The sequence below is a fragment of the Solanum lycopersicum genome, chromosome 7, assembly GCF_036512215.1.
Source record: "Solanum lycopersicum chromosome 7, SLM_r2.1".
NCBI lineage: Eukaryota > Viridiplantae > Streptophyta > Magnoliopsida > Solanales > Solanaceae > Solanum > Solanum lycopersicum.
This window is the reverse complement of record NC_090806.1, coordinates 68,826,211-68,848,967: the sequence shown is the minus strand read 5'-3', so window position 1 is coordinate 68,848,967 and position 22,757 is coordinate 68,826,211. Positions and strand designations below refer to the sequence as shown.

The following is a 22,757-nucleotide window of genomic DNA, read 5'->3' as shown; positions in this document are numbered from 1 at the left end:
TAATGTCATTGAAAACGTGAAAAAATGCTTCAAAAATATCTAAATAGAAAGAACAGATAAGATAAACCATAAAACAAGTTTTTCAATTGCGTTTTATGAATAAAATTCTGTGTCTAATTATTTATTATTGAAATTACTATATTACACCTTCTCTTCTATTTTATTTTTCACTATTTTAAATATCTATTTAGTTATTTCACTTATTACTTTTATAATATCAAGAAAAATAAATATTTTATCTTTTTAAAAAAGGCCAGGTCATTGAAAACCTGAAAAAACGCTTCAGAGATACCTAAATAGAAAGAACTCATAGGATAAATCATAAAACGTGTTTGTCCCTTGCGTTTTATGAGTAAAATTCCGTGTCATCTCATTTATTGTTGCAATTACTATATTACCCTTTCTCATCAATTTTATTTTGTCAAATGCGTTTTATGAGTAAGCTTCTGTGTCATCTCATTTATTATTGAAATTACTATATTGCCCCTTCTCTTTAATTTTATTTTTTCACTATTTTAGATATATATTTATTTATTTCACTTATTACTTTAATAATATCAAGAAAAAAGAAATATTTTATCTTAAAAATAACGTCATGTCGTTGAAAACGTGAAAACACGCTTCAGAGATATAAAGAGGATAAGATAAAGCATAAAACTATATGAGTAAAATTTTGTGTCACCCATTTACCTCTTCTCTTCTATTTTATTTTCCTACCATTTTAGATATATATTTATTTATTTCATTTCTTACTTTCATAATATAAAGAAAAGATAAATATTTATCTTTTAAAAAAAATCATTATATTTCGACTATTTTAGATATATTTTATTTATATCATTTATTAATTTTATAATATCAAGAAAAGATAAATATTTTATCTTTTAAAAAAAGGTTATGTCGTTAAAAACGTGAAAAAACACTTCAGAGATACCTAAATAGAAAGAACTCATAAGATAAATCATAAAACGTGTTTGTCCCTTGCGTTTTATGAGTAAAATTTCGTGTCATCTCATTTATTGTTGCAATTATTATATTACCCCTTCTCTTTGATTTTCCCCCCACTATTTTAAATATTTATTTATTTATTTCATTTCTTACTTTTATAATATCAAGAAAAGATAAATAATTTATATTTTATGAAAACGTCTTGTTCTTGAAAACGTGAGAAACGTTTCAGTGTTATCTAAATAGAAAGAACAAATAAGATAAGGTATAAAACAAGTTTGCGCATAGCTTTTTTATGAGTAAAATTCTGTGTCTACTCATTTATTGTTGAAATTACTATATTACCCCTTCTCTTAAATTTTATTTTTCCACTATTTTAAATATATATTTATTTATTTCATTTATCACTTTTATAATATCAAGAAAAAATAAATATTTTGTCTTTTTTAAAAAAATGTCATATCGTTGAAAACGTGAAAGAACGGTTCGGATACCATATCTCAATTTACAAAAATGATGTCAAATGTAGCACAAGACAAGTTATTTTTTCTAAGTTTACGTGTAAGGAGAGTTTCCCCCTTGTAACTTTACCAAAGAATAATATGAACCATATTTTCCTATAGAAAGTAGATCAGAATGTGAGCCTTGTTCTGCAGCTATTCCATCTTGTATAACAGCAATGGAACTAGCTTTCTGTATTGTTGATAGACGATGAGCCACGACAATGCATGTTCGTTCAACCATCATTTTCTCTAGTGCTTCTTGGACCGCGCTTTCAGACACAGTGTCAAGAGCACTAGTTGCTTCATCTAACAACAGGATTTTCGGGCTCTTGAGTATTGCTCGGGCAATGGCTATTCTTTGTTTCTGACCTCCTGATAGTTGCACTCCTCTTTGTCCACATTGAGTTTCATATCCATCATTCATCCCACTGCATTACAAAGTAATTTAGTTATTGGTTGTTACATAGATATAGTTACGCAGCACACTCGTAGTGATCCTTATTTATTTTTCTTTCCTAAGTTAGCACTAACGTGCTGTATTTATACATTGCTTACCTATTGGAATAAGACAACAACTAACTCCATTCAATTGCATAGTATTAGAGCCAGGTCCATCCCTGATCACGCTCTAGTTGGGCTTGGGCGTGAAGAACGTGTTAGAGTGCCACATTGGTGGGGAATGGACCGGTGATCTGCTTATATGAACTTGGGAAAGTCTCACTCATTAACTAACTTTTGGGGTTGAGTTAAGCTCAGGTGTTATATTATGGTAAATTTAAAGTTCGTGCAACAGTTTTCTGTAGCAAATGACATTTATTATGGAAGAACTTCAAATAAATTGGCGATGAATGTATATCTGACCTTATAAATTCATGAGCATTAGCAAGCACAGCAGCATTTATTATCTCAGATTCGCTGGCGTTCTCTTTTCCATATGCAATGTTCTCGTAGATAGTTCCTGCAAAGAGAGTTGGTTCTTGGCTAACTAATGCAATACTTTGCCTCAGGGATCTCAAGTTGTAGTCTTTAACATCCCTTTCGTCGATATAGACTGATCCTTTATCTGGATCATAAAATCTTTCAATAAGCCCAATTATCGTTGATTTTCCACAACCACTCTGTCCAACTAATGCCACTGTAGTTCCTGCACTTATCTTGAGGCTTAATCCTCTGAAAATCAGCTGATCTGGTCTTGATGGATAAGCAAAGAATACTCTTTTCAGCTCCACACGTCCCCTTATTTGTGTTCTCGTTGCATCTATTGCTGATGAATTATCTGGATTGATCTCGGTGTTTCTATCGAGGATTGCAAAGACTGAACCCACAGCATTATTTCCTCTAGATATATCTTTAGTCATGCTTCCTGCCTCAGCAATAGTATAAGCAGTGAAAAGCAATGCTAGAAATGCTTGAAAAAGTTTCTCAGGAGATACGTCTCCTTGTGACAATAGTTTTCCGCCGTACCAGTAAGCTAAAGCTGTAGAAGCTGCAGCTAGGAATTGAGAGCTACATAGACCTATACCGGCATACCAAGATTGTCGTATGCTTTCCTTTCTAGGACCTTCTAATGAGTCTCTAAAGAGCCCTACTATCCTTTTCTGAGATGAGAAAGCGGTGATTGTTCTATGATTAATAACAGCTTCACTTGCTAGTTGGCTTCCTTCTCTTTGAGCTTTCTGTGCTTTTACAGACATACTCTTCATCAGTACAGTCCTCGCGTAAAAACTTCCAATGAGCAAAGGCTGAGCTGCCATCATCACTAAGGACAGCTTCCATGTTAGGAAAAGTCCTAATGTATAAGCAAATGTAGCAGCAAAGAATGCTTGAACTAGCAATGACATACGGTCTCCCACAAGGGAACGAACCATGTTTGCCTCAGTTGATAGCCGAGCACATATAGATGCACTCGTGTTCTCATCTTGATCAAACCATTTGATCTCAAACGTCATGAGTTTGGCAAGCAGCATCTCCCTTATCCTTCTGGTTAGCCTTTCTCCCATGACAGCAAAATTGTAGTGTTGGATTACATTTGTGAAGAAGTTGAAAACAGCAAGACCTATGAATATGAAAGAATAGATCCTCGCGTGAGATTGGATGGAGGATTTATCAGGACGGAAGTAAACAGATATAACTGCCCCAACGCAGTAGGCATTTATTGGCTGAACAGCTCCCGAGCCTATCGCTCCTATGCATCCGAGCAAAGCTCTACCCCATTCAGGAGCATTCATTTGGAGTAAACGCAATTGTGAAGGCGCTGGATGAGCCACTTTTGTCAAATGGTTATCATAACTTTCATATGATTCTTCATACTGGACGGAGTAAGGAACTGACAATGGTGTACTTCTGGAAAATGCTGGACTGAACGGGTACATAACCGGTGTGGCTGCTGCACTAGATATCATGTTGAATGGACTTTGAGGGGTATTACTACCTTTACGATAGCTACGTCTTCCACCAGTCTTTTGATTAGGGGTATTGGCGACATCATTTAATGTGGCTAGTTGCTGCAGCTGCACCATTTTGTAATACTCTCCACCTTCACCATCAGTCATTTGCATAAGCTCTTCGTGTGTTCCAGACTCTATTACTCTCCCTTGTTGAAGAACTACTATCCTATACGCCATTCTAATGGTGGACAGACGGTGAGCTATGACGATTGCAGTTCTCCCCATAGATGCATGATCAAGGGCCTCTTGTACAACTCTTTCAGACTGTGAATCCAATGCACTTGTAGCTTCATCAAGCAGCAAGACTTTTGGATCTCTTATCAAAGCCCTCGCTATGGCTATTCGCTGCTTTTGTCCTCCAGATAACTGCAGACCAAATTGCCCAACCTGCAACATTTGAAGGTACAATTATAACAAGGACTTTAAACACAGTTTCACTTGTAGTGATGTGGTTTTCTTTTTACTATCACACTTCCTCCGTTTCAATTTGTTTGTCTTACATTCCTTTTCAACCTATTTAAAAAAACAACTCCTTCATTCTAACTTTCCACATAGCACGTTTAAGACCACAAGATTAAATGACATTTTACACATTCTACCTATCTTTACGACCACAAGATTCAAAAGTATCTTTTACTTTCTATAACTCCGTCAAGTCAAAATCAGACGAACAAATTGAAAAGGAGGGAGTATTATGAAACTGAGGCTATGTACCTGAGTTTCATATGCATCTGGTAACTTTATAATGAAATCATGAGCATTTGCAGCTTTTGTTGCCTTCTCCACTTCTTCCATAGTTGCTCCCTCTTTGCCAAACAGTATGTTCTCTTTTATGGTTGTTGCAAAGAGAATTGGTTCTTGATTAACCAGACCTATTTGGGACCTCAGCCACTTTATATGGAGTTTCTTTATCTTGTGACCATCCAATGAAATATCGCCTTCAATGGGATCATAGAATCTCTGAAGCAATGAAATGATTGTGGACTTTCCTGAACCACTACCCCCAACAAGTCCTGTAGTTTTCCCCGGTGAAATTCTAAGATTCAGGCCTTGCAAGATAGGCGCATCGGGCCTTGAGGGGTAACTGAAGCAGACACCATTGAATTCAATTTCTCCTCTTACATATGACAATGCTTTCCCCTTCTTATCTTCAGTGTCGATTGCTGGTTGTCGATCAATCATCTCTGTGATCCGAATTGCAGCAGACTTTGCCTCCGTGATTGCTGTAAGATTTGGAAGAGCCGACAGAATGTTTCTGCAGGAACATGAACGTCTTAATCAACATCATTTCTAGCAACATATAGAGAGACTAAAAACATGAGTATTAAGGTGAGAACTATATTGCTCGGATCCTCCAAAATGCACTACTTTTGGAGGATTCGACACCTACCTAGTGACATTTTTTTGAAGAGTCCGAGCAACATAAGGTGTAAGAAAACTTACAATCCTCCCATAAGAACATTGAAACCTGCTACAAATACATCACCTCCTTTTTCTCCATGTTTGCTAACTAGAATCGATCCGAGCCATGCTTGAAAAGCCCAACTAATATAAACCATTCCTAAGCTTCCCATCAACAGCCCTCTAGCAAATCCTTGCTTAATTCCTAGTTCCATAACTTTCTGCAACGATTGACTGAACTTTTCGAGAGTTTGGTTCTCAGCCACATAAGAATACAGTGTTCTTATTGAAGAAATAGCTTGTTCTGCTATTCCTCCTGCAACTCCATATGACTCTATCATCTGCATTCCCACATTCATCATCATTGTACCAAATCCAAGTCCAGGAATGATGAACATTAAGGTGAATGGTATCGCGGCCAAAGTGATCTTCCATGAGAGTAGAAAGGCAAAGATATGACAGAACAGGAAGGACGACATGTAAGCCAGGCAATCAGGTATCTGAATGAAAGCACAAAGTAAAGATTAGAGACTACAAAATGCAAAACTTGAGAACAAAGATTGGCTATTACATTTTTTTTCTATCAACTAAAATAATATTATAGTTATACAACGTTATTTGAGAAGCAAAAGTATTACTACTACTATAAATCTTCTGATTAAGTATTGCAGAACTTCATTGACAGAAGGGTGGTCATTTGAACATCTCCCGCTAGAAAATTATACTATGTATATACGTTAAATATTACTCTAGTACCTTTTATACATGTATACCGAATCTTGGCTCCCTTGACGAGTATGTTGTTGTTGTTACAACTATTTACAACAGCAACAAATTATTCACAGCACAAATGGAAGAGAATATTTACATACCTTCTCGCCTATGGTGATCTGGATGGTAGTTGAATCAGCTGATACAGTCGAAATTACTTGATAAGTAGTGGAAGATTCAGCTGCCTGTGTATCGAAAAATCCAACTTCTTGCCTCAGAACAGATTTTAGATACTCTAATCTCATTCTAGATGTTTGTCTTTCTGCAGTTCTTGCCCAACATAATCCTTCTGCACTCACAAATGTTTCAATATGTCATCTTTTGTTACCATCACACACACACAAAAAAAAACGATCCAGGATTTGAAGTTTGTAAGTTTTCATAACAATATCAAGTTAATATATAATACTAATAACCAAGTTCATAGTCAAATAATCCAAAGAGCGAACCCCTGACCCTTCCCACCTGAGGCTACCCCTGCTCTAAGATAAGACAATTCCGAGAACTTAGTACATCAAACTATATATTGTAACCCCATCAGAAGGATCAATAGTGTTACTCGAACCTAGTGAAGGTGCTCAACCACTTGAACTAGCCTCACCCTTGTCGTTGATCCGCCTTTTTGTGTCAAATCAAGAGAGAAAATGAAACTTAGTTTCACTTACCAACAAAAGAAGCCAGTCCAACTCCAATAGCAACATATAGTAACCTGAGAGAATACTGCAATGAAAACAAAACACTCTTAACAAATGTTTACTACTAATTAGCATGCAAATTAAAGCTAATTAATCGTTGTATCACCTTGTTGACAGTCTTCATAGAAACAGAATTACTTAAATTTCCATAATCATTAATTACATCACTAAGCACAAACATCATTAGTGGAATCTGAAGACCATCTCCCATACTTCCTAATGTTCCAAAGAACATTAACATCTTATCTTTTTTATCAGCAAATCTGAACATGCCTTGTTTATTATTACCTCCCATTATAGAAACAATACACAAAAAACACTATAATTAATCTTGTTTTTATAATATGCTTTTTGCAGGCCACAGGGCAGATTATTAGCTAAAAGGGAATATGCAATAAAGTTTGTATTTGCCGGCTTTGTTTGTTGGTAGCCTTAAAACTTAACAAATTTGTTGGTTTTGTCAATTCTAGTTTGGTCTCCTTGTTTTTAATTATTTCTTAATTCTTATCGTGACAAATTAGAATCAAGAGAGCAGATTCAAAATTTTAAGTTATTAACATTAAATTTATTTGTGTTTGATCAATACTTATATTGAATCTCGACTAATTTAAATTTATCAATACTTCATGCTTAAAAGAATTAGTAGCCATAATCTAGTGCATCACATTCGTTGATGGAGTTGAGGGGTTTAACTTTAAGTACATAACAATAAATAATGTATATCAATATATATCAACATATTATAATAAGTAATATGCTTTATTTTCTAGGTTATTTATTATACTTTTTTTACTAAAATTGTAGTTTTATCTATTAAAAGTGACATAGTAGTGTATAATTTTTTTTTAAAAAAAAAAATTTGAAGTGTTTGTTTTTAAGATTCTTGAGACCTGGCCGGACTAGTTTAAGGTAACTTTAGAATCATTCTCCACACGTTATTATTAATAAAATCTTGTCTAGAAGATAAATTAATCGTCCATCATTGTCAATGTATGGTATTTTATATATTGTATCGTTCTCCGTCCTTATATAACGTCACATATCTATAATTTAAATGATAAATTTAAAAAATCGTAGTTTTTAGGATAGAAATACTATGAAATGACATGGTACACGATAAAAATAGAATTATTGAATATAAGTAGAGATAAAATAAAAATAAATATTAAGGTATTGATGCAATCACGTCAAATCATTCGTTACATAAAATCAATTTTTTTATCATTATCTTACAATAAACTTAAATGATACGATATACTCAAATTCAAATAACAAATAAAACAAATATTATATTTAAAATAACAATATATTATAACACAACGAATAAAAACCATTCAAACAAGGAGTAAGTGATAAAAGCATATTTTTCACTTTTCAAGAAAGGAAGGAAAACAAAGTTCTTTCTACTATTTCAAAATTGATTGTCTGCCAATACAAATAAAATGGAAAGGAACTCACATGACGATCTCAATTTATGTGATATTTTCTAAAAATTAAAACATTTAAATTCGATTAAAAATTTAGACCTAAAATCTTTTTAAAAAAAGTTATATTTATAAATTATGTAAAAAGTAGTATAAATCATAATAATTTACAATTTAAAAATATTTAAAAAATTTATAATAAAAACTAAACTTGTTTGAATTTCAAAATTTAAAAAATGTCATATAAATGGAAATGAAGAGAGTACTGATCAAAGTACAACTTTGGAAATATTTAGTACCAGTAATAATAAATTACTAATTATAATTAAAAATAAATTTATTTCTCGCATAATTAAGATAAAATCAGAAAATAAATTATAATTTTTTTAAAATCGAGGATCTAATAGTACTTGTGCAAATTTCACTTTAGCCTCGAAGAACCTTTGTATTGTGAACGTTGTTGGCTCCTTTCATAGTCAGTTCCTTAATTTCTTCATTCACCAAATTCCTTTCTTGGATTATGCAGTTTTAGATCAAATTCCTTTCTTGGATTATGCAGTTTTAGATCAAATTAAACACTAATTTAACTCAACATAATCAAATCTAACTGTTAGAATTGAGTGTTTCTGCAAAAAAGATTGAATCTTTTTGTTTAATCTGTGCTGTGGTAAGCTTTGAGTTGACAGTGAAGCAAGAATCCAGTTGGGTCATTGCTCATGCCCGGTTCCAAATCCAAAACCCTAACATCTTTGTTCCGTGCCGCTACTAAATTATCAAAGCAATGGAAACCTGTTTCCCCTTCAACTTCAGCCAATGGTGTTGCCCTAAAACAATATGGATCTCCATCTTCTAAACCCTCTAATGATTCTTCTAAGTCTCTCAGTGAAATAGCTGCTGAAAGTTTCAACTTTAAGTCTGCTGCTGACTATGGTAAGCACATTTTCCCAATTCTTATTTGCTCTAACTTTATTGATTTGTTTTGATAGTGGTAAGATATGCGTATACACTACGTGGCTAAACCCCACTTGTGGAATTATGCTTCATGTTTTGTTGTAATAATGCTTCATGTTTTGTTGTAATAATTATTATTTCAGAAAGTTTGTTTTTTTGTATGAGATATCTGAGAAATGTAACTCATTGTTATAAAGGCAAAAGGAGGAATATTTAAAGGTGTTTAATTAGTTTATGTGTTTTGGGTTTGTTTGTTTGTGTAGGGGAATCATCAAAACTGTTGTCAAGTGAAATATCATCGATACTCTGTGGTATGTTTTTATCTTTTCTTTTTTTGTTGTGTTAATTTGATTAGTTAGGTGTATTCATTACAGTTTGTATTGTACGGGTTGTTTGGTTCAAAGCAAGGTTAAGTCCCTGAGATTGATTATAACCAGGATAGGTAGTCCCACTTATTCTCATGATTTTGGTATGATTTTATCCTAGTTTTAGCTTATACCGACAAGGCCACAACTGAACATCAAATGCATTTATAAGTGAAGAGTTGATGAACTTAAGCCCCCTAATACCAGTAACCAAATGGACCCTAAGTCTTAGATATGTTAAAATCTGAGGAGGACAGCTAACTTTCGTTTTTTTTTTCTGAAATAGTTCCTTCTCTTTGTTTATTCTTTTGTTGGCTCTTTGTATAGTTTTTTTTACTTTGGTATATTGCATGGACTCAGTTGTTCAAATTAGAGATGAGTTGTTAAATATGAATGCACATTATGATAGATACCATCATATTGGTACAACATCATGTTTAGTTTATTGTTCTTGGGACAATATTAGTTTGTTAGAGTAATAGGTGAAGAATCTCTCCTGCTTTCCTGCGAGTTGTACTTTTCCTGTACTGACTAAATTTAATTCTTCCTTTGGCTCGGATTTAGGGAACTTTCGTTATGTACACAGCTTTCCTAACTCCTATGACGAGCTAGAAGGTGGTTTTACCTTTCTCTGCTAAATGTACATTGAAATGGTAAATATATCTGTCAATATGTCTTGTTTCCTTCCTTCACGAGTCAAGATTTTTTTGGAGTGTGGGGTATCTTGGAGCTTCAATAATTCACTCTGTGACCATTGAAGACTTAAATGAGTTACCACAAATTTTCAATTGCCAAATTGGAAAGTTCTGCCACAAATGTCTAAAATGTCATTCCCCCGTTTAAGATTTGAATCTATCTGAATCTGTTGTGGTTCTCTGTCTTGGGAATTCTTGTAATTATAATGATATTTGACAGCCAGAGGTTGAACAAACATGTAAATTATGATGTTTGGCCAGCTACTCTTATCCTTGTATTGATATTTATGCATTATCTTGGGGGCTTAAGAGATATCAAGAAAGTAATATGTGTGGTTGTATTATTATCTTTTATTTATTTTTGATGAAGTAAGTAGTTAATTTTAATCAAAAAATAAAGAAGATGCATACTTACAAAAGGTCCCAAAGGTTACCTCCGGTACAATGCTAAGTTCAAGGAGCTAAGAAAATCCAATAATATATCAATGCTATTTTCAGTGGTAAGAAATTCCAACTGAACAAACTAGCAAAGCATTTTGAAGTAGTACCTTTTTTTTTTAAAAAAAATTATTGTTATTTCTAGAGCATACCAAGTTGGTGCGTTAAGATCTTTTCTCATGGCTTCTTGGTGGCTTGGAAACTGCATATTCTTTTTACTGAATTCCTTGTGATGTAACTAGATGTGGACAAAGAATGCACAACTTAGAATATCTATTAATCTTTTCATATGTTGTCTGTATGCAATTGTCTTGCATCCCATTTTACCTATATATTCTTCTGATTATCTATATAGGTGATTTAGATTCTTATTTGAGCGATCCAGAAGAGAGTAGTAATGCAAGTTGCTTGGAAAATGTATTGGATGTACCATGGTTATCAAATGTAGAAAAATGCAGCATTTCATTGCGGCGGAAAGAAATAGCACGAGAAAGGAAGGAAAAGTGGACCTTCAAGAGTTCTCAGGTAGGTCGTTTCCACCAGTTAGTTGAACAATGTGCCTGTAAATTGGGGACTGATACTACCATTAAGGTGTTTGGTAAATTGGGACGAGAAACTGGCCTGAAAGAATATAATGCGCTGATAAGACTCTGTATAGAGAAGGCCAGAGAAAGTAATGATGAAGAGGTGTCGTTGAAGCAGCTTTCAAAGGCATATCAACTACTAAAATCAATGAAGGAACAGGGTTTTCAATTAAAAGAGGAGAGCTATGGTTCAATTCTTATGTATTTTATTGATTTTGGCATGGTACAAGATTTTGATTTTTACTGTGAGCTCATTACGGATGGAAATGCTGATTCACTTGTGAGATTAACTTACTATGAGATGTTGCTTTGGGCTAAGGTGGAAAATGAAGATAAAATAGAAGAACTCCTCTACCATCTTTCTCTTTATGATGGTGCTGATAAATCTGCCTTTCAAGGTTTGCAATTTACTGACATATACCCCTATTACAAATTTAGTTTTTATACTCTGGTTGTTTGATCCTGCTGATTAGAAATTACTTGTGGTACCTTGCACTTAATGACTAGTGATAAAAATGATTGAGTTGCATGCCTCTTTTATCATGTTTACTGTACATGATATTTATAATGCATTTGCAAATTGTTGATGAATTTAGAGTCTCTTTGCAATGCGGTAACATCTTAGAATCTTACGAATCATTTCTTAAATGCATCTCATGATGAGTTTTGGCAGATGCTTTACTGTACTATTGCCATATTTTAGACTTTCACAATGTTAACATGTTGCAGAAAACTACCTCTTAGCACTGTGCGAAAGTGACCGAGTTGAGGATTTTGTGAGGGTTCTAAGAACTATTGACATAACAAAAGTTTCATCTATTGATTTTGTCGCAAATATCTTCAAGTTCTTGGGGAAGTTGCTATTGGAGTCCTTCGCTAAGATATTTCTTCAGGAGTTGGTAACAACAGGTAACTTGTCACCTTATTTTTCTTTAGAGGCACCTCTAAAGCTAATTCAACAATCAAGGGCCTCATGTTTAGCCAAATTGTTTCTAATTGCATTGGGTACTTTAAAGTGAAGGTTGCCATGATTGTTTAACTCATAGTGTGACCTGTATGACGGTATCTTGTCCCAATACATCTTAGAAAGGATTATTATCTGATTCTGCAAACTGATATTGCTATACGGTTAAAAAAAGAAATAAAAATTACTGTATAGGGAAAATGTTGTGAGTATTGGCATCAGTTATAAGGAAACTGAAGATTTTCCTTTTTCTGTTGCTGTTAGAAGATCTTTTACTTCTATGGTAATCTTATTGATTAACAAAGTGTCCTTATCTCTTCAACTTATATTCCATTCACGGCTTCACGCATCCTAATATAGCCTCTCTCAAAGCAGGTATTGGAGCAAAAGACATCTCAAAATTCATTTGTAATTATACAATTAGCATGCCAAGTGCGGTGAGGAACTTCTCATTAATTCCACTTATGATCTCCCTTGGTATACATTCACATGATGCTTGCATAAGTCAGAAAATTTTAAATGCTGAATCAAAAGATTATTGGATAAAATATCTAAGGGGCTGTTTGTTTGCGCAAATCACAAGTTCAATTTGCACCTTAAGTTCTGTGTTCAGTCAAACAGTGTCAACTGATGTCACATGTACTGGAATAATGGAAGTTAAAGGGAATATAGCGTGGTGTTGTATTTTGCGCTTCTAATTATTTTTTATTCTCCTGGATGCGATAAGCATTTCTTTTCTCTGCTAACGGAATTGGTTGGAAATTTGTAGGTAAACTATTGCAGTTGCCAAGCTGATCTGTAGTTATGCTAATACTCGATATCTGTCCATCAGTGAAATATTATTCTGATTGCTCTGTTATTAATGGCAGGTTGAAGATGTCATCCTTGAATTCAAAAATTTACATGCGGAGTTGGAGCTTAGGCCAACATTTTCCCAGTATGAGAAGCTTATTCGGTACTGTTGTGAGTTATTTAAGGTATGAACTGATTATTTAAAGATATTCTATTCAGTGCTTAGAGACTTCGTTGTGCAAAATTAGAGTCATTACATGTTCTGGTTAATGTGTGAAGTTTTCTAATGTACTGACAGTTGCAACTTTGTAAATAGGTACATGCTGCATTAGATATGGTTGATCAAATGTTTGAAGCAGGTTTGACATTATCGTTGGAGACATTTAATTCCATACTTGAAGCCTGCGATAAAAGCCGTGAGTATAATTTGGTAGGTTAGTTTGAATCCCTCATCTTTTTGATGTCTTAGTTTATTAGCTTAATCTACTTTAATTGTTTAGTTTGGGCTAGGACACATAAATTAGATGAGATTTAACTGTCACAAATGTTCCTTGGTTCTCATAAATTTGCTATCATGTATAGCACTCAAGGATGTGGCCTAATAGTCAATGAAGTGTTTGAGAATCCTGAGGTCTCAGGTTTGAAACTCGGGGGAGACAAAAAACACTAGGTGATTCTTCCCATCTCGACTAGCCTTGGTGGATAGAGTTACTTGTTTCTGGTAGGAGGTGGGAGGTGGCAGGTATCCCGTGGAATTAGTTGAGGTGCGCGAAAGCTGGCCCGGACACCACGGTCAGAAAAAACAGAATATATAAAAAGTTGCTAACATGTATGTAGTTAGAATACAGTTTTGATGATCATTACCGAATGTTACCGAATGTACACTAGTCTTAGACCATCCTGGGCAGCATGTTTTATTCGAAAAACTAATGTACTAAGTAGTTAGTGATGGTTTTAAGACCCTTGGGGTCTTTGCACTTCAGCACTGGACATTTGAAAATTATAGAAATCAACGACCAGATGGTTGCTAAAGTGCATAAACAAGTATATTTTTTCACTCAAGGAATGACCTCTTTGCCATTATTTCTCTTTACTAGATTAGGTGTTGTTCATAGAAAATCAAATCCGTTTTAAGGTTTCAATTTTGTTGGTACAATTCTTGTATATGGGTGCATTATTTAGTTCTTTTTGATTGCCTAGTGTGTGCTAAGAAGTTATTTTATGCGGTTAATCTTGATGTTTAGATCAACTTTGTGAGACTACACTATGTATGTTGTTGTTGTAATGTGAATGTCAATCTTTAGAGGCAAAAGTAAAGAAACAGTTCATCTTCTCAAAAGAGAAAGGACTTATTTCCCACAATCTGCTCAGCTGGAGCTTTTAACCCTTATGAGCAACAAAGTTGGAGTCTCCAAATAGGTTATGTATTAAATAGCAAATGGACTTCACAATTATTAATCCATGTCTTATCAGTCATGAATAAGTACTAAGTTCATGATGTCAAACCAAGTAAAAAGTAAATCATGGCAATGATAGATTTTTCAGTTGAATTTAACCTGTGGATGTTCTCTTCTTCCCTCATTGTTAACTGGATCACTGGTTGGCTGATTCTTTGATTTGAAAATTACGTTAGGAGTTTCTCCAGTGAGCAGCTAGTACCATAGTGATTATATTTAAAATTGTCCATTGTGTATCTCTTGTATCTTTGATTCATATAGTGTTGTCATAAATCATGTTTTAATGTTTATCCTCATGAATCTTAGGTTCATCGAATGTATCCAATGATACTTCGTCATGATATCAAGCCAAATAGTGAGACCTTCAGGATTATGATAAACATGACTGTGAGAATAAAGGATGTAAGTTTCCTCTTCATATCAGGGGATAATATTTGTATATAAATATTGAATGAGTCGCTTAACTAGCCAAGCTCTATGTTCTCTATGTTGTCCTAACTGCAGTTTGAAGGTGCATATGACATGCTCAAGGATTTGGAGAAGTTTAACTTGATGCCTACCACAAACATGTACAATGCCATAATGGGAGGATATTTCCGAGAGGTGGGTTCCCCTTTATCTGTTGTCTTCTATGCTTGAGTTGTCATACATTATCTATGTGCAGAACAACTAAATTTTGCTCTCAAACCCATTTGTTGCATCTTGTGATCTTCATTCGACCGGGCCTCTTTCAGAGTACCTATAGAACATCTTTTTGAGTGAAAGGAACAAAGACGTTGAAGGATATTGCATAATTTTAAGTTGTATCATTTGTGCAGTAAGGTTTAACTTTTTTATTGGATCTAGACGTAATAATAATTCTAGCAAGTTTATGTTAATAATTTCACTAAATTATGTGGCAGAAGTTGATTGTATCTCTACATGAGCTGTACAACAAGAGCTAAGGTCATCTAGTTCGTATTTTTAAAAATAATTCCGGTTTCATATTCTGCATCAAATGTTATCTTCTTGGTTACCATATTTGTTTACGTATTAAGACCCACTTGGGTTTATGTGCATATCGAATGTGAAATGCACATAGTAGTAGTATGTGCCTACACACATCTAAATGCACAAAAATGCTTTTTATATTATTACATGTTTAGTTAATTACACGTTTTGTATTCATTTAATTTTAAGTAATGCTTTTCTTTTCAAAAATTTGAGAAAGTGTTTAAAAATGTTTTTTCATGATTCTAAGTGTAACTCAATGTTCAAAATTCATCCTCTCATATTTTTGGATACATGGTCTTTAGAATTTCCTTTTAAAATTGTTCATTATTTTGAGAGAATTTAAAATTTACTATTAAGAATTCATTATTATAATCCTTAGTCAAAAATAAAATAAAAGTAATGATTATAATCTTTAGCTTTTTTATACTGACATAAATCATGTAGTCGATAAATATATATATGATGGCAAGCACCCAAGGGTGTGACCTAGTGGTCAATAAAGTGGGAGGAGAATCATGAGGTCTAAGGTTCAAATCCCAACAGAGATAAAAACACTAGGTGATATCTTTCAATTTGTCTAATCATGAGCAGAGTACATGTTGTCTATTTTTGGTGGTAGGGAACAAGTATTTCGTAGAATTAGTCGAGGTGCGCATAAGTTGGTACATACACCACAATTATTTTTTAAAAACATTTTTGTGATGGCAAAATTAATTGGGAATTCGGGATCAAAGCAGTTATCAGTGTTAAGGCTTACGAGATTTAGAGAGCTCCTACTTTCCTTGAATTATCTAGTATTGCAACAAGACAAACCTGAATGGACCAGACTAGATATAGATAATTCATATGTTCAAGCCCAACTGATTAGTGTGAACTGGAGCACGCCAGAGCACACCCAGACTTCCTTAGCTGCTGTTTGAGGAAAGGTGGAACATGAAAGTAAAAACCAGAAGAGACGATGGAGAATAGTTCCAACTTGCATTTGGTGGATTATATGTTAGGAGAGAAACCAGAGGATTTTTGAAGGGAGAGAATGCTCATTACAGAAGATCAAAAGAAAAGTTATTACTATTTTAGCTTTTGATGTAACGAAAAAAAATATAGAAGAAGAAATCCAACTAGTGAATGTTATAGGATCCTTATAAGTATCTGTGTCTTTTCTTGTAAATTTTTGGAGGTGAACAGCATAGCCCTAAATGCTGATAAATACAAATTTACTGCCTTTTTTAAAAAGGAATATCTTGTGCATGCATTTTAGATACAGAAAACTGCCTTGTTGCGTGTGTGAAAGGCTGTCCAAAATCCTGCAAACCATAGTTGTTGCTTGATGGTTTTTGTTACTTCTATTTTAGAATTTGTTGCTTGTATTTCCCTATCTATGGATGTAATAATGGTTGGATGGTGCTGATTACTTCTGTTTTTTTTTTGACTTTTGACCTTTTTTTTGCTGAACATCTGGCAGAAAGACACTCGTGCTGCATTAGGGGTTCTCAAACGAATGGAAGATGCTAATGTGAAGTCAGACTCTCAGACTTTCAGCTATCTGATAAGCAACTGCACGAATGAGGATGACATATCTAAGGTCCTTGGTTTTACATATCTGTTTTGTGATCTTGATAAAGAACATTTGTTGTGACTTGGCAAAATTGTCTTTTTGGGAATATGACTGTAGATTATTCTTGCTTTTCTCATTTCTCTGGTGTAACTAAGTTTTATTGTGTAAGTGGATGCATTATTTTCATTTGTCAGCTTTTCTAGATTATTTCTCTTTCATAATTCTCGTTTTTATGAGATGGTGGTTCAGTAATTGTTTAGTAAAAGTTAAAATGGAGATATAATGTGCTTTGATTATAGAAGGAAAGCTAGCTTATATTGAGCGTATTAAGATTATAAGAACGAAATCTAGCTCATATTGAGCTTATTAAGATTACAAGACTAGTTCAGCTCATACACTATCAAAAGTCAGGCTAGCATCCTGCAAATCCCCATTCCTATGAGAGTTTGGGGATTGGAGTTAACCATATAAAAGAAGTTGAAAACCTTCATATTTTATGTAGATACTGCTTTGGAAGAAAATTGTGGCTAAAACAAGAAGTTCATAACCGGTTCATAGAGTGGGATAGAAACCGTGTATTGCAAATTAACTAGTGAAGGCATAAGAAATTCTACTTAACCCTCATATCAAAAGAGAGGAAATCTTATTGAATGATGTATAATTAGCGTACAAAGTTTAACTGTGTTCCATCAATACATCCATCAGCATGGTGCTAGTCTTTCCATTTAATGTAAAGATTGTCCTTTATGTGAATGTAATTCTCTTAAAGCAATCTTCACAAAATTTTCATAAAATGTTTCTCAGTGGTAACTGGTTCCATGAATCTGCTTCCTTTATCTGATTTATTCGGGCATAGACTCTTTTGCTCTTTGTTTTTCTTTGTTTATGAAATATCTGCCTTTTCTTTTCATGTTAGTAGATAGATGCTTATCTTGTTGACATTGGCTACAAATGTGGAACTATCATAGTTGGTAATTTGAAAATTTGTAGTTTCTCGATGAGATGAAAGATTCTGGAGTTCAACTCACAAAGCATGTATATATGGCCCTAATAAATGGATATGCAGCTTCTGGACAGTTTGAAAAGGCTAAACAGGTACACAACGAGTGTTCTATAAATCTTTTATGGACATATTTTTTCCTTTTTTTCATGCTAAATCCTTTGTTAGATCCATAAATTCTTAATAGCTGGTTTCCCCCTGATTTCAATTGTCTACTTCACTGTATTTATTTAATTTTCTTGAAGTTTCTTCTGCCATATGATTGGTGGGTGCGTACTTGTATTTTAAGAGATAAATTTATAAGCTTCTTTGAAGCTATGCTACATATAGTGTAAATTCTAACGTGGTGTTTTTTATGTTGTCAAATCGGAAGCTTTCATGTGAAATATACTCCTTGGAGAAAAAAATTGAACTGCTCTAAAACTGATAACCGCTGTGTAGAACATCTATGCGATAATATATTCTTTTACTTCTCTCATTGTTAGGGGCATGATCTTGCCAAAAAAAAATATGAGTTGTTCTGATTATTTAGAAGCATCAATGGATGTGCAGGTAATCTGTGATCAAGGAGTATCTGCAAAGGGTTTCAATGAAATTAGAAGTGTGCTTATTTCAGCTCTTGCTTCACATGGGAAAATATCAGATGCCCTTGATATATATAAGGAAATGGAAGAAGCTCAATGCAAGTTGGAGCCAAAAGCGGTCACCTGTCTTATTGTAAGTGTTTTTTTGGCATATGTGCTCTTTCCCAGGATCTTTTCCTTGACACCTTCAATATTCTGACACAGTTACCCTTTTAAATTAAAATCTTGCAGGAAAATCTTCAAGCTGAAGGAGATTTGCATAGATTGCTCAACCTACTTGAGCAATTAAATGGCCTCGATCAATGGGTGGATGCCTCCTATAGGGTCATAACATATTGTATTCGGAAAAATCATTTCAGGTCTAAAATCATAATTGTTTCTTGAGAATATTGCTGAAATTTGGAGTTGCTTTAATTTCCCCCTCTTTTGTAATAGATCTATTGTCGACTTGCTTAAAAGGCTGGTAGATGTATACAAGTCTGATGAAGTGGCTAAGGAAGTTCTATTCGATGAGGTTTTGCACTTCTTCCTTTTCTCTGCTCTGTATTGGAACACATAATTATATTTCGTAGAAACTCGGTTCTTTTTGGGTTCTGTGATTTATATACTCTCGCATCAGTTCTTGTGTGCTAGATAAAGCTCCCCAATGCATATGATACTTTTACTTGACAAAATTGTATTCATTAATAATGAGGCCTTTATTTAGCTCTGATGTGTTTTATTGCTTGGTATTCATTTGGTAATCACGGAACAGGTTTTCTACCAGATTGCGGAACAAGACCCAATAAATTTACAGTTAGGCTTGGATCTCCTTCAGGCTATTAAAAAAGATATTGGTCTCCTCCCTTCACGACAAAGTCTTGATTTCCTCCTCAGTGCTTGTGTCAATGCCAAAGATTTACAAGCTTGTTATCTGATTTGGAAGGAGTACAGAATAGCTGGTCTTCCTTACAATATTTTAAGTTATGTGAGGTAACTTCAAATAACTAGTGTTTTTTAGTCTTGTTTGATTGCTTGAAAGCACTGTTCCTAGGAAATTCATGATAGCTACTCATATCATTTTGTTTTGATTTCTCTACAAGTGCATCTGTTGAGAACTCACTTGATTAATCATTCAACACTGAGATTTGATTAAGCTAGACAAATGCATTTCCATTTATTTGTTGGTTTGTATCCTTCTTGGTTTTGAGTGAAATGAAAAAGAAACATTTGTCATATAAAACTAGGTCAATGATATCTAACAATCTAATAAAGTCGAAGTTGAAAAAAAAGAGAGAAAAATAAAGTCATCAAACTAACAATGCTTCTCAACTGCTTGATGTCCTCCTCTCTCTTCTGTGTTCCATCGTCTAAGGTTCTAGACCTATGAGAGACATTGGGAGTTTTATGTAGTTTTCACTTGTGTGATGGTGGGTAGGTCTTCTTGTTGCATGCTAAAAGGTTCTTGTTGAGATATCTTGTTCTCCTATGACGTGTGTGCCAACAGTCAAATCATCCCTTTCCTTTTCTTTTCAAGTTATATATCAGTTTTCTTTTCTCCAATCTTTTCCAAGCAGAACACTGTTGGAGTTCTCAGTCTCCTTTTAATTAAAGGAAAAAGCACTGCTAAAAATCTGCAATCTTTTCGCTCAATTGCAAAGTAACATGGTGTTATGTGACTATTCGGATCAACATGCTATTGAGAACACAATAAATATGAAGCAACTACACTTCAAACTAGTCGTATTTTAACCTCATTAGGTTTGGGATACTTGTGATGTCACAAATGTGATTTGTGTCCTTTTATGTTTTCCTTCTTTGCTCAAAATCATTGTTTGATGCAGGATGTATCGAGCCTTGTTGGCATTAGGGGACTACAAATCTGCAGCAAATATTCTCAATAATATACCAAGGGATGATTTTCATGTTTGCAATGTAGTCAAAGCTTGTCAAACAGCTTATGGAACGTCTGCCTCCGCAAAAGGGAAAAAGAAAGAAAACAAGACTGGGAAGATTGTGACATATAAGATGTGAAAAGTGGAATTCGTAGGGGATTTAGAAAATTCTTCGGTATGTGTTAGTTCTGAACATGCCGGTCTCTGTTCCTGCTACGTTTTTTTTTTCCCCTTCCTCTTTGTGCTCACTCTTCTTCATCCCTTTTCTTTTGGGTGCAGCAGTTGTATGAGATCAACATTTTGCAGTTCATGTAGATGTACAACTTTTAGTGTTGAGAACTCGTTCGTGCTTTAAAGTTGCCCTGAGACTAACAGCAAGTTGGAAGTTGATCAAGAGACGACACTTCTTTCGACTTCTGGTATCATGCCTTAAAAAAGGTTGGTGTTCCTTCTGATCTTGAAAGAGAAACATATATTCTGTATGGCATAGAAAGTGACGGACTGCAGCGTAGAGATGTTTAACAAGCTTTACGCATACAGAAAATGCTTCGTGGTGTTCGAATAATCTATCAGGGAGAACAACAATGAAGAGAAATTGATAATCCTTTTCTTTATTGCTCAAAGATGTTGCCTCTTTGAACAATTTTTATTTACTATATTCAGAAAGTATATTTCAATTGTACTCCTTGATAGTAAAGATGTAACGATTATTGATGATTTTTTGTAATACAATAGGAAAAATTTCAGCTTTTGGCCAAAAATGAAATCTACAATCCTTTCGAGGTGACCTCGTGGTTTGGACTCGGGACTTTCATATTGGAGGTGTCAATATTTAACCCTAGCCAGCAAAAGCAAGGATTTTTGCTTTCTGGGTCGTGCTCGTCGATAATGAAATACAGACTTAAATACAGTACAAGTGAAACAAAGATGCTACAAATTTGTCAAAAAGAATTAGCAACAAGAATGGCTTGCCTACAACGTGCTTTAGCTTGTTCAAGTCTTTTATTCAATGTTTCTTCTTTAACAGCAGCACTCACCATAGCTAAATCCATTTCCATAAGCTTCAAAACTCTGTACAATTCCGTCACCATTCTCTCCTCCACTTTTCCTTCGTCTTTCAACACTTCCGCTTCTTCCCTAGCTCTTTCTGCAACTATTTCTCCAACTTTCGCTAACAACGCCGTCGACCCAAAATCCCTAGCCATTAACTCTTCCAATTTCTCCAAAAAATCCATTATCACATACCCAATTGGCTTATCTAATGGAATTGGCTTTGTTCTCTTCCACCCAATTTCGAAATTTGGTGGGTCTTGCTTTATAAGCTCAGTTCTTGATTTTCTCTCACGGATTATCTCGGATTTTCGACGTTTTTCAATTGGGAATTTTTCTGGGCTAATTGTTGTTTCTGAATTTGGGGTTAGAAATTCTGGGTCTGAAGAAGATTCAGGTGAAGTGCATTTGATAGTGAATTGCTTTACGCAAGAAATTGGATGAATTGAAGGAAGAAGATGGAGATGGTGAAGTTGAAGAATATTTGAAGAAGAAGCCATTGTTTTAAATTCTCCAACAAAGTTGATAAGGTCTTATATAGTGTAGTATTTACTTTTGTCAATATACACTATTTGATAAAAGTGAATATCTAGATTGAGCTAAATATCTACCTGAAATACATTGCGTTTCGAAATATTTGTCATGTTTAATTTTTGATATTGAGAAAAAGTACGACTTGTATTATTTCTTGTGTAATCTTGACATATGGTAAACAACAATAACAACATATGTAGTGATATTTCACAAGTAGAATCTGAGAGGATAAAATATATGCAAATTTTTTCACCATCTCGCGAAGGTAAAGAAATTATTTTTGAATACTCACATCTCAAGAGCAATCAATTCAAGTATAAAGAAGAAGAAAACATAATAACTAACGAAGAAGAAACTGCAAAGTCAATAAGAAAGAAATGTCGCTAGTACAATAACAAACATCTACGAGCCTACACCCTCAAAAAGTAAAAGTAACTCTCCATACCTCCTAACCAACTATACTTCTTCGCCTATTTTCATTTAAAATTAATATTGATTAAATTACTCTCGAAAAATAAAATATGACAGTATTTTAATATAGATAGAATACAACACTTGTTTTGTTCATTTCATGTGACACTATTTTCATCGTTGAAGAATATCACTTTACTCTAATTAAAGATAATTTTACTTTAGAATCATATTTATTTTCCTGATGTACTTGATATACTTTTGTTTAGAATCTTGTTTGGTCATATGACACAAAATCATCATAAGATAAAGTTCAAATTT

The 22,757-nt window shown here is 34.0% G+C and overlaps 3 protein-coding genes across 9 annotated transcripts; 1 reads left to right on the top strand and 2 right to left on the bottom strand.

Annotated features, from left to right (window-relative positions):
• Nucleotides 1–1,413: 1,413 nt before the first annotated feature.
• ABCB12 (ABC transporter B family member 12) lies at nucleotides 1,414–7,171 on the bottom strand. The gene is made up of 7 exons (XM_004244308.5): nucleotides 6,872–7,171; nucleotides 6,736–6,790; nucleotides 6,172–6,359; nucleotides 5,342–5,799; nucleotides 4,613–5,153; nucleotides 2,313–4,285; nucleotides 1,414–1,879 (listed from the first exon to the last, which is right to left on the bottom strand). Exons 1-7 carry the CDS (start codon nucleotides 7,058–7,060, stop codon nucleotides 1,504–1,506), a joined length of 3,780 nt encoding a protein of 1,259 aa, XP_004244356.1. The 5' UTR covers nucleotides 7,061–7,171; the 3' UTR covers nucleotides 1,414–1,503.
• Nucleotides 7,172–8,577: 1,406 nt separating this feature from the next.
• Nucleotides 8,578–21,228, top strand: LOC101258770 (pentatricopeptide repeat-containing protein). Of its 7 annotated transcripts, none has more exons than XR_011210904.1 (19): nucleotides 8,578–9,119; nucleotides 9,404–9,451; nucleotides 10,070–10,120; nucleotides 10,994–11,620; nucleotides 11,952–12,131; nucleotides 12,562–12,623; nucleotides 13,056–13,163; nucleotides 13,295–13,408; nucleotides 14,742–14,837; nucleotides 14,940–15,038; nucleotides 16,891–17,010; nucleotides 17,974–18,078; nucleotides 18,536–18,700; nucleotides 18,799–18,926; nucleotides 19,003–19,081; nucleotides 19,322–19,539; nucleotides 20,391–20,616; nucleotides 20,724–20,879; nucleotides 21,177–21,228. XR_011210904.1 is itself a non-coding variant. In XM_010326028.4 (18 exons), exons 1-17 carry the CDS (start codon nucleotides 8,906–8,908, stop codon nucleotides 20,578–20,580), a joined length of 2,604 nt encoding a protein of 867 aa, XP_010324330.1. In that variant the 5' UTR covers nucleotides 8,578–8,905; the 3' UTR covers nucleotides 20,581–20,616; nucleotides 20,724–21,228. The 7 variants fall into 7 exon arrangements, 4 of the variants coding, with proteins under 4 accessions (XP_010324330.1, XP_010324329.1, XP_069143663.1 ...); XR_742528.4 differs by having other exon boundaries at nucleotides 20,721–20,879; XR_011210905.1 differs by lacking the exon at nucleotides 10,070–10,120.
• LOC104648556 (protein CHLORORESPIRATORY REDUCTION 41, chloroplastic) lies at nucleotides 21,132–21,991 on the bottom strand. Its single transcript, XM_010326026.4, has one exon. The coding sequence runs from the start codon at nucleotides 21,989–21,991 to the stop codon at nucleotides 21,383–21,385; it is 609 nt and encodes a 202-aa protein (XP_010324328.1). The 3' UTR covers nucleotides 21,132–21,382.
• Between the last annotated feature and the right edge of the window lie 766 nt (nucleotides 21,992–22,757).

What these genes read in the sequence shown, in the direction of transcription:
- ABCB12 (XM_004244308.5), bottom strand. Translation starts at nt 7,060, where the DNA reads ATGGGAGGTAATAATAAACAAGGCATGTTCAGATTTGCTGATAAAAAA. An exon ending in TGGACTGGCTTCTTTTGTTG is followed by an intron (nt 6,360 to 6,735) that starts GTAAGTGAAACT and finishes TTGTGAGTGCAG; the next exon opens with AAGGATTATGTTGGGCAAGA. An exon ending in AATGCTCATGAATTTATAAG is followed by an intron (nt 1,880 to 2,312) that starts GTCAGATATACA and finishes TTTGTAATGCAG; the next exon opens with TGGGATGAATGATGGATATG.
- LOC101258770 (XM_010326028.4), top strand. Translation starts at nt 8,906, where the DNA reads ATGCCCGGTTCCAAATCCAAAACCCTAACATCTTTGTTCCGTGCCGCT. An exon ending in AAGCGGTCACCTGTCTTATT is followed by an intron (nt 18,701 to 18,798) that starts GTAAGTGTTTTT and finishes AAAATCTTGCAG; the next exon opens with GAAAATCTTCAAGCTGAAGG. An exon ending in ATTCGGAAAAATCATTTCAG is followed by an intron (nt 18,927 to 19,002) that starts GTCTAAAATCAT and finishes CTTTTGTAATAG; the next exon opens with ATCTATTGTCGACTTGCTTA.
- LOC104648556 (XM_010326026.4), bottom strand. Translation starts at nt 21,991, where the DNA reads ATGGCTTCTTCTTCAAATATTCTTCAACTTCACCATCTCCATCTTCTT.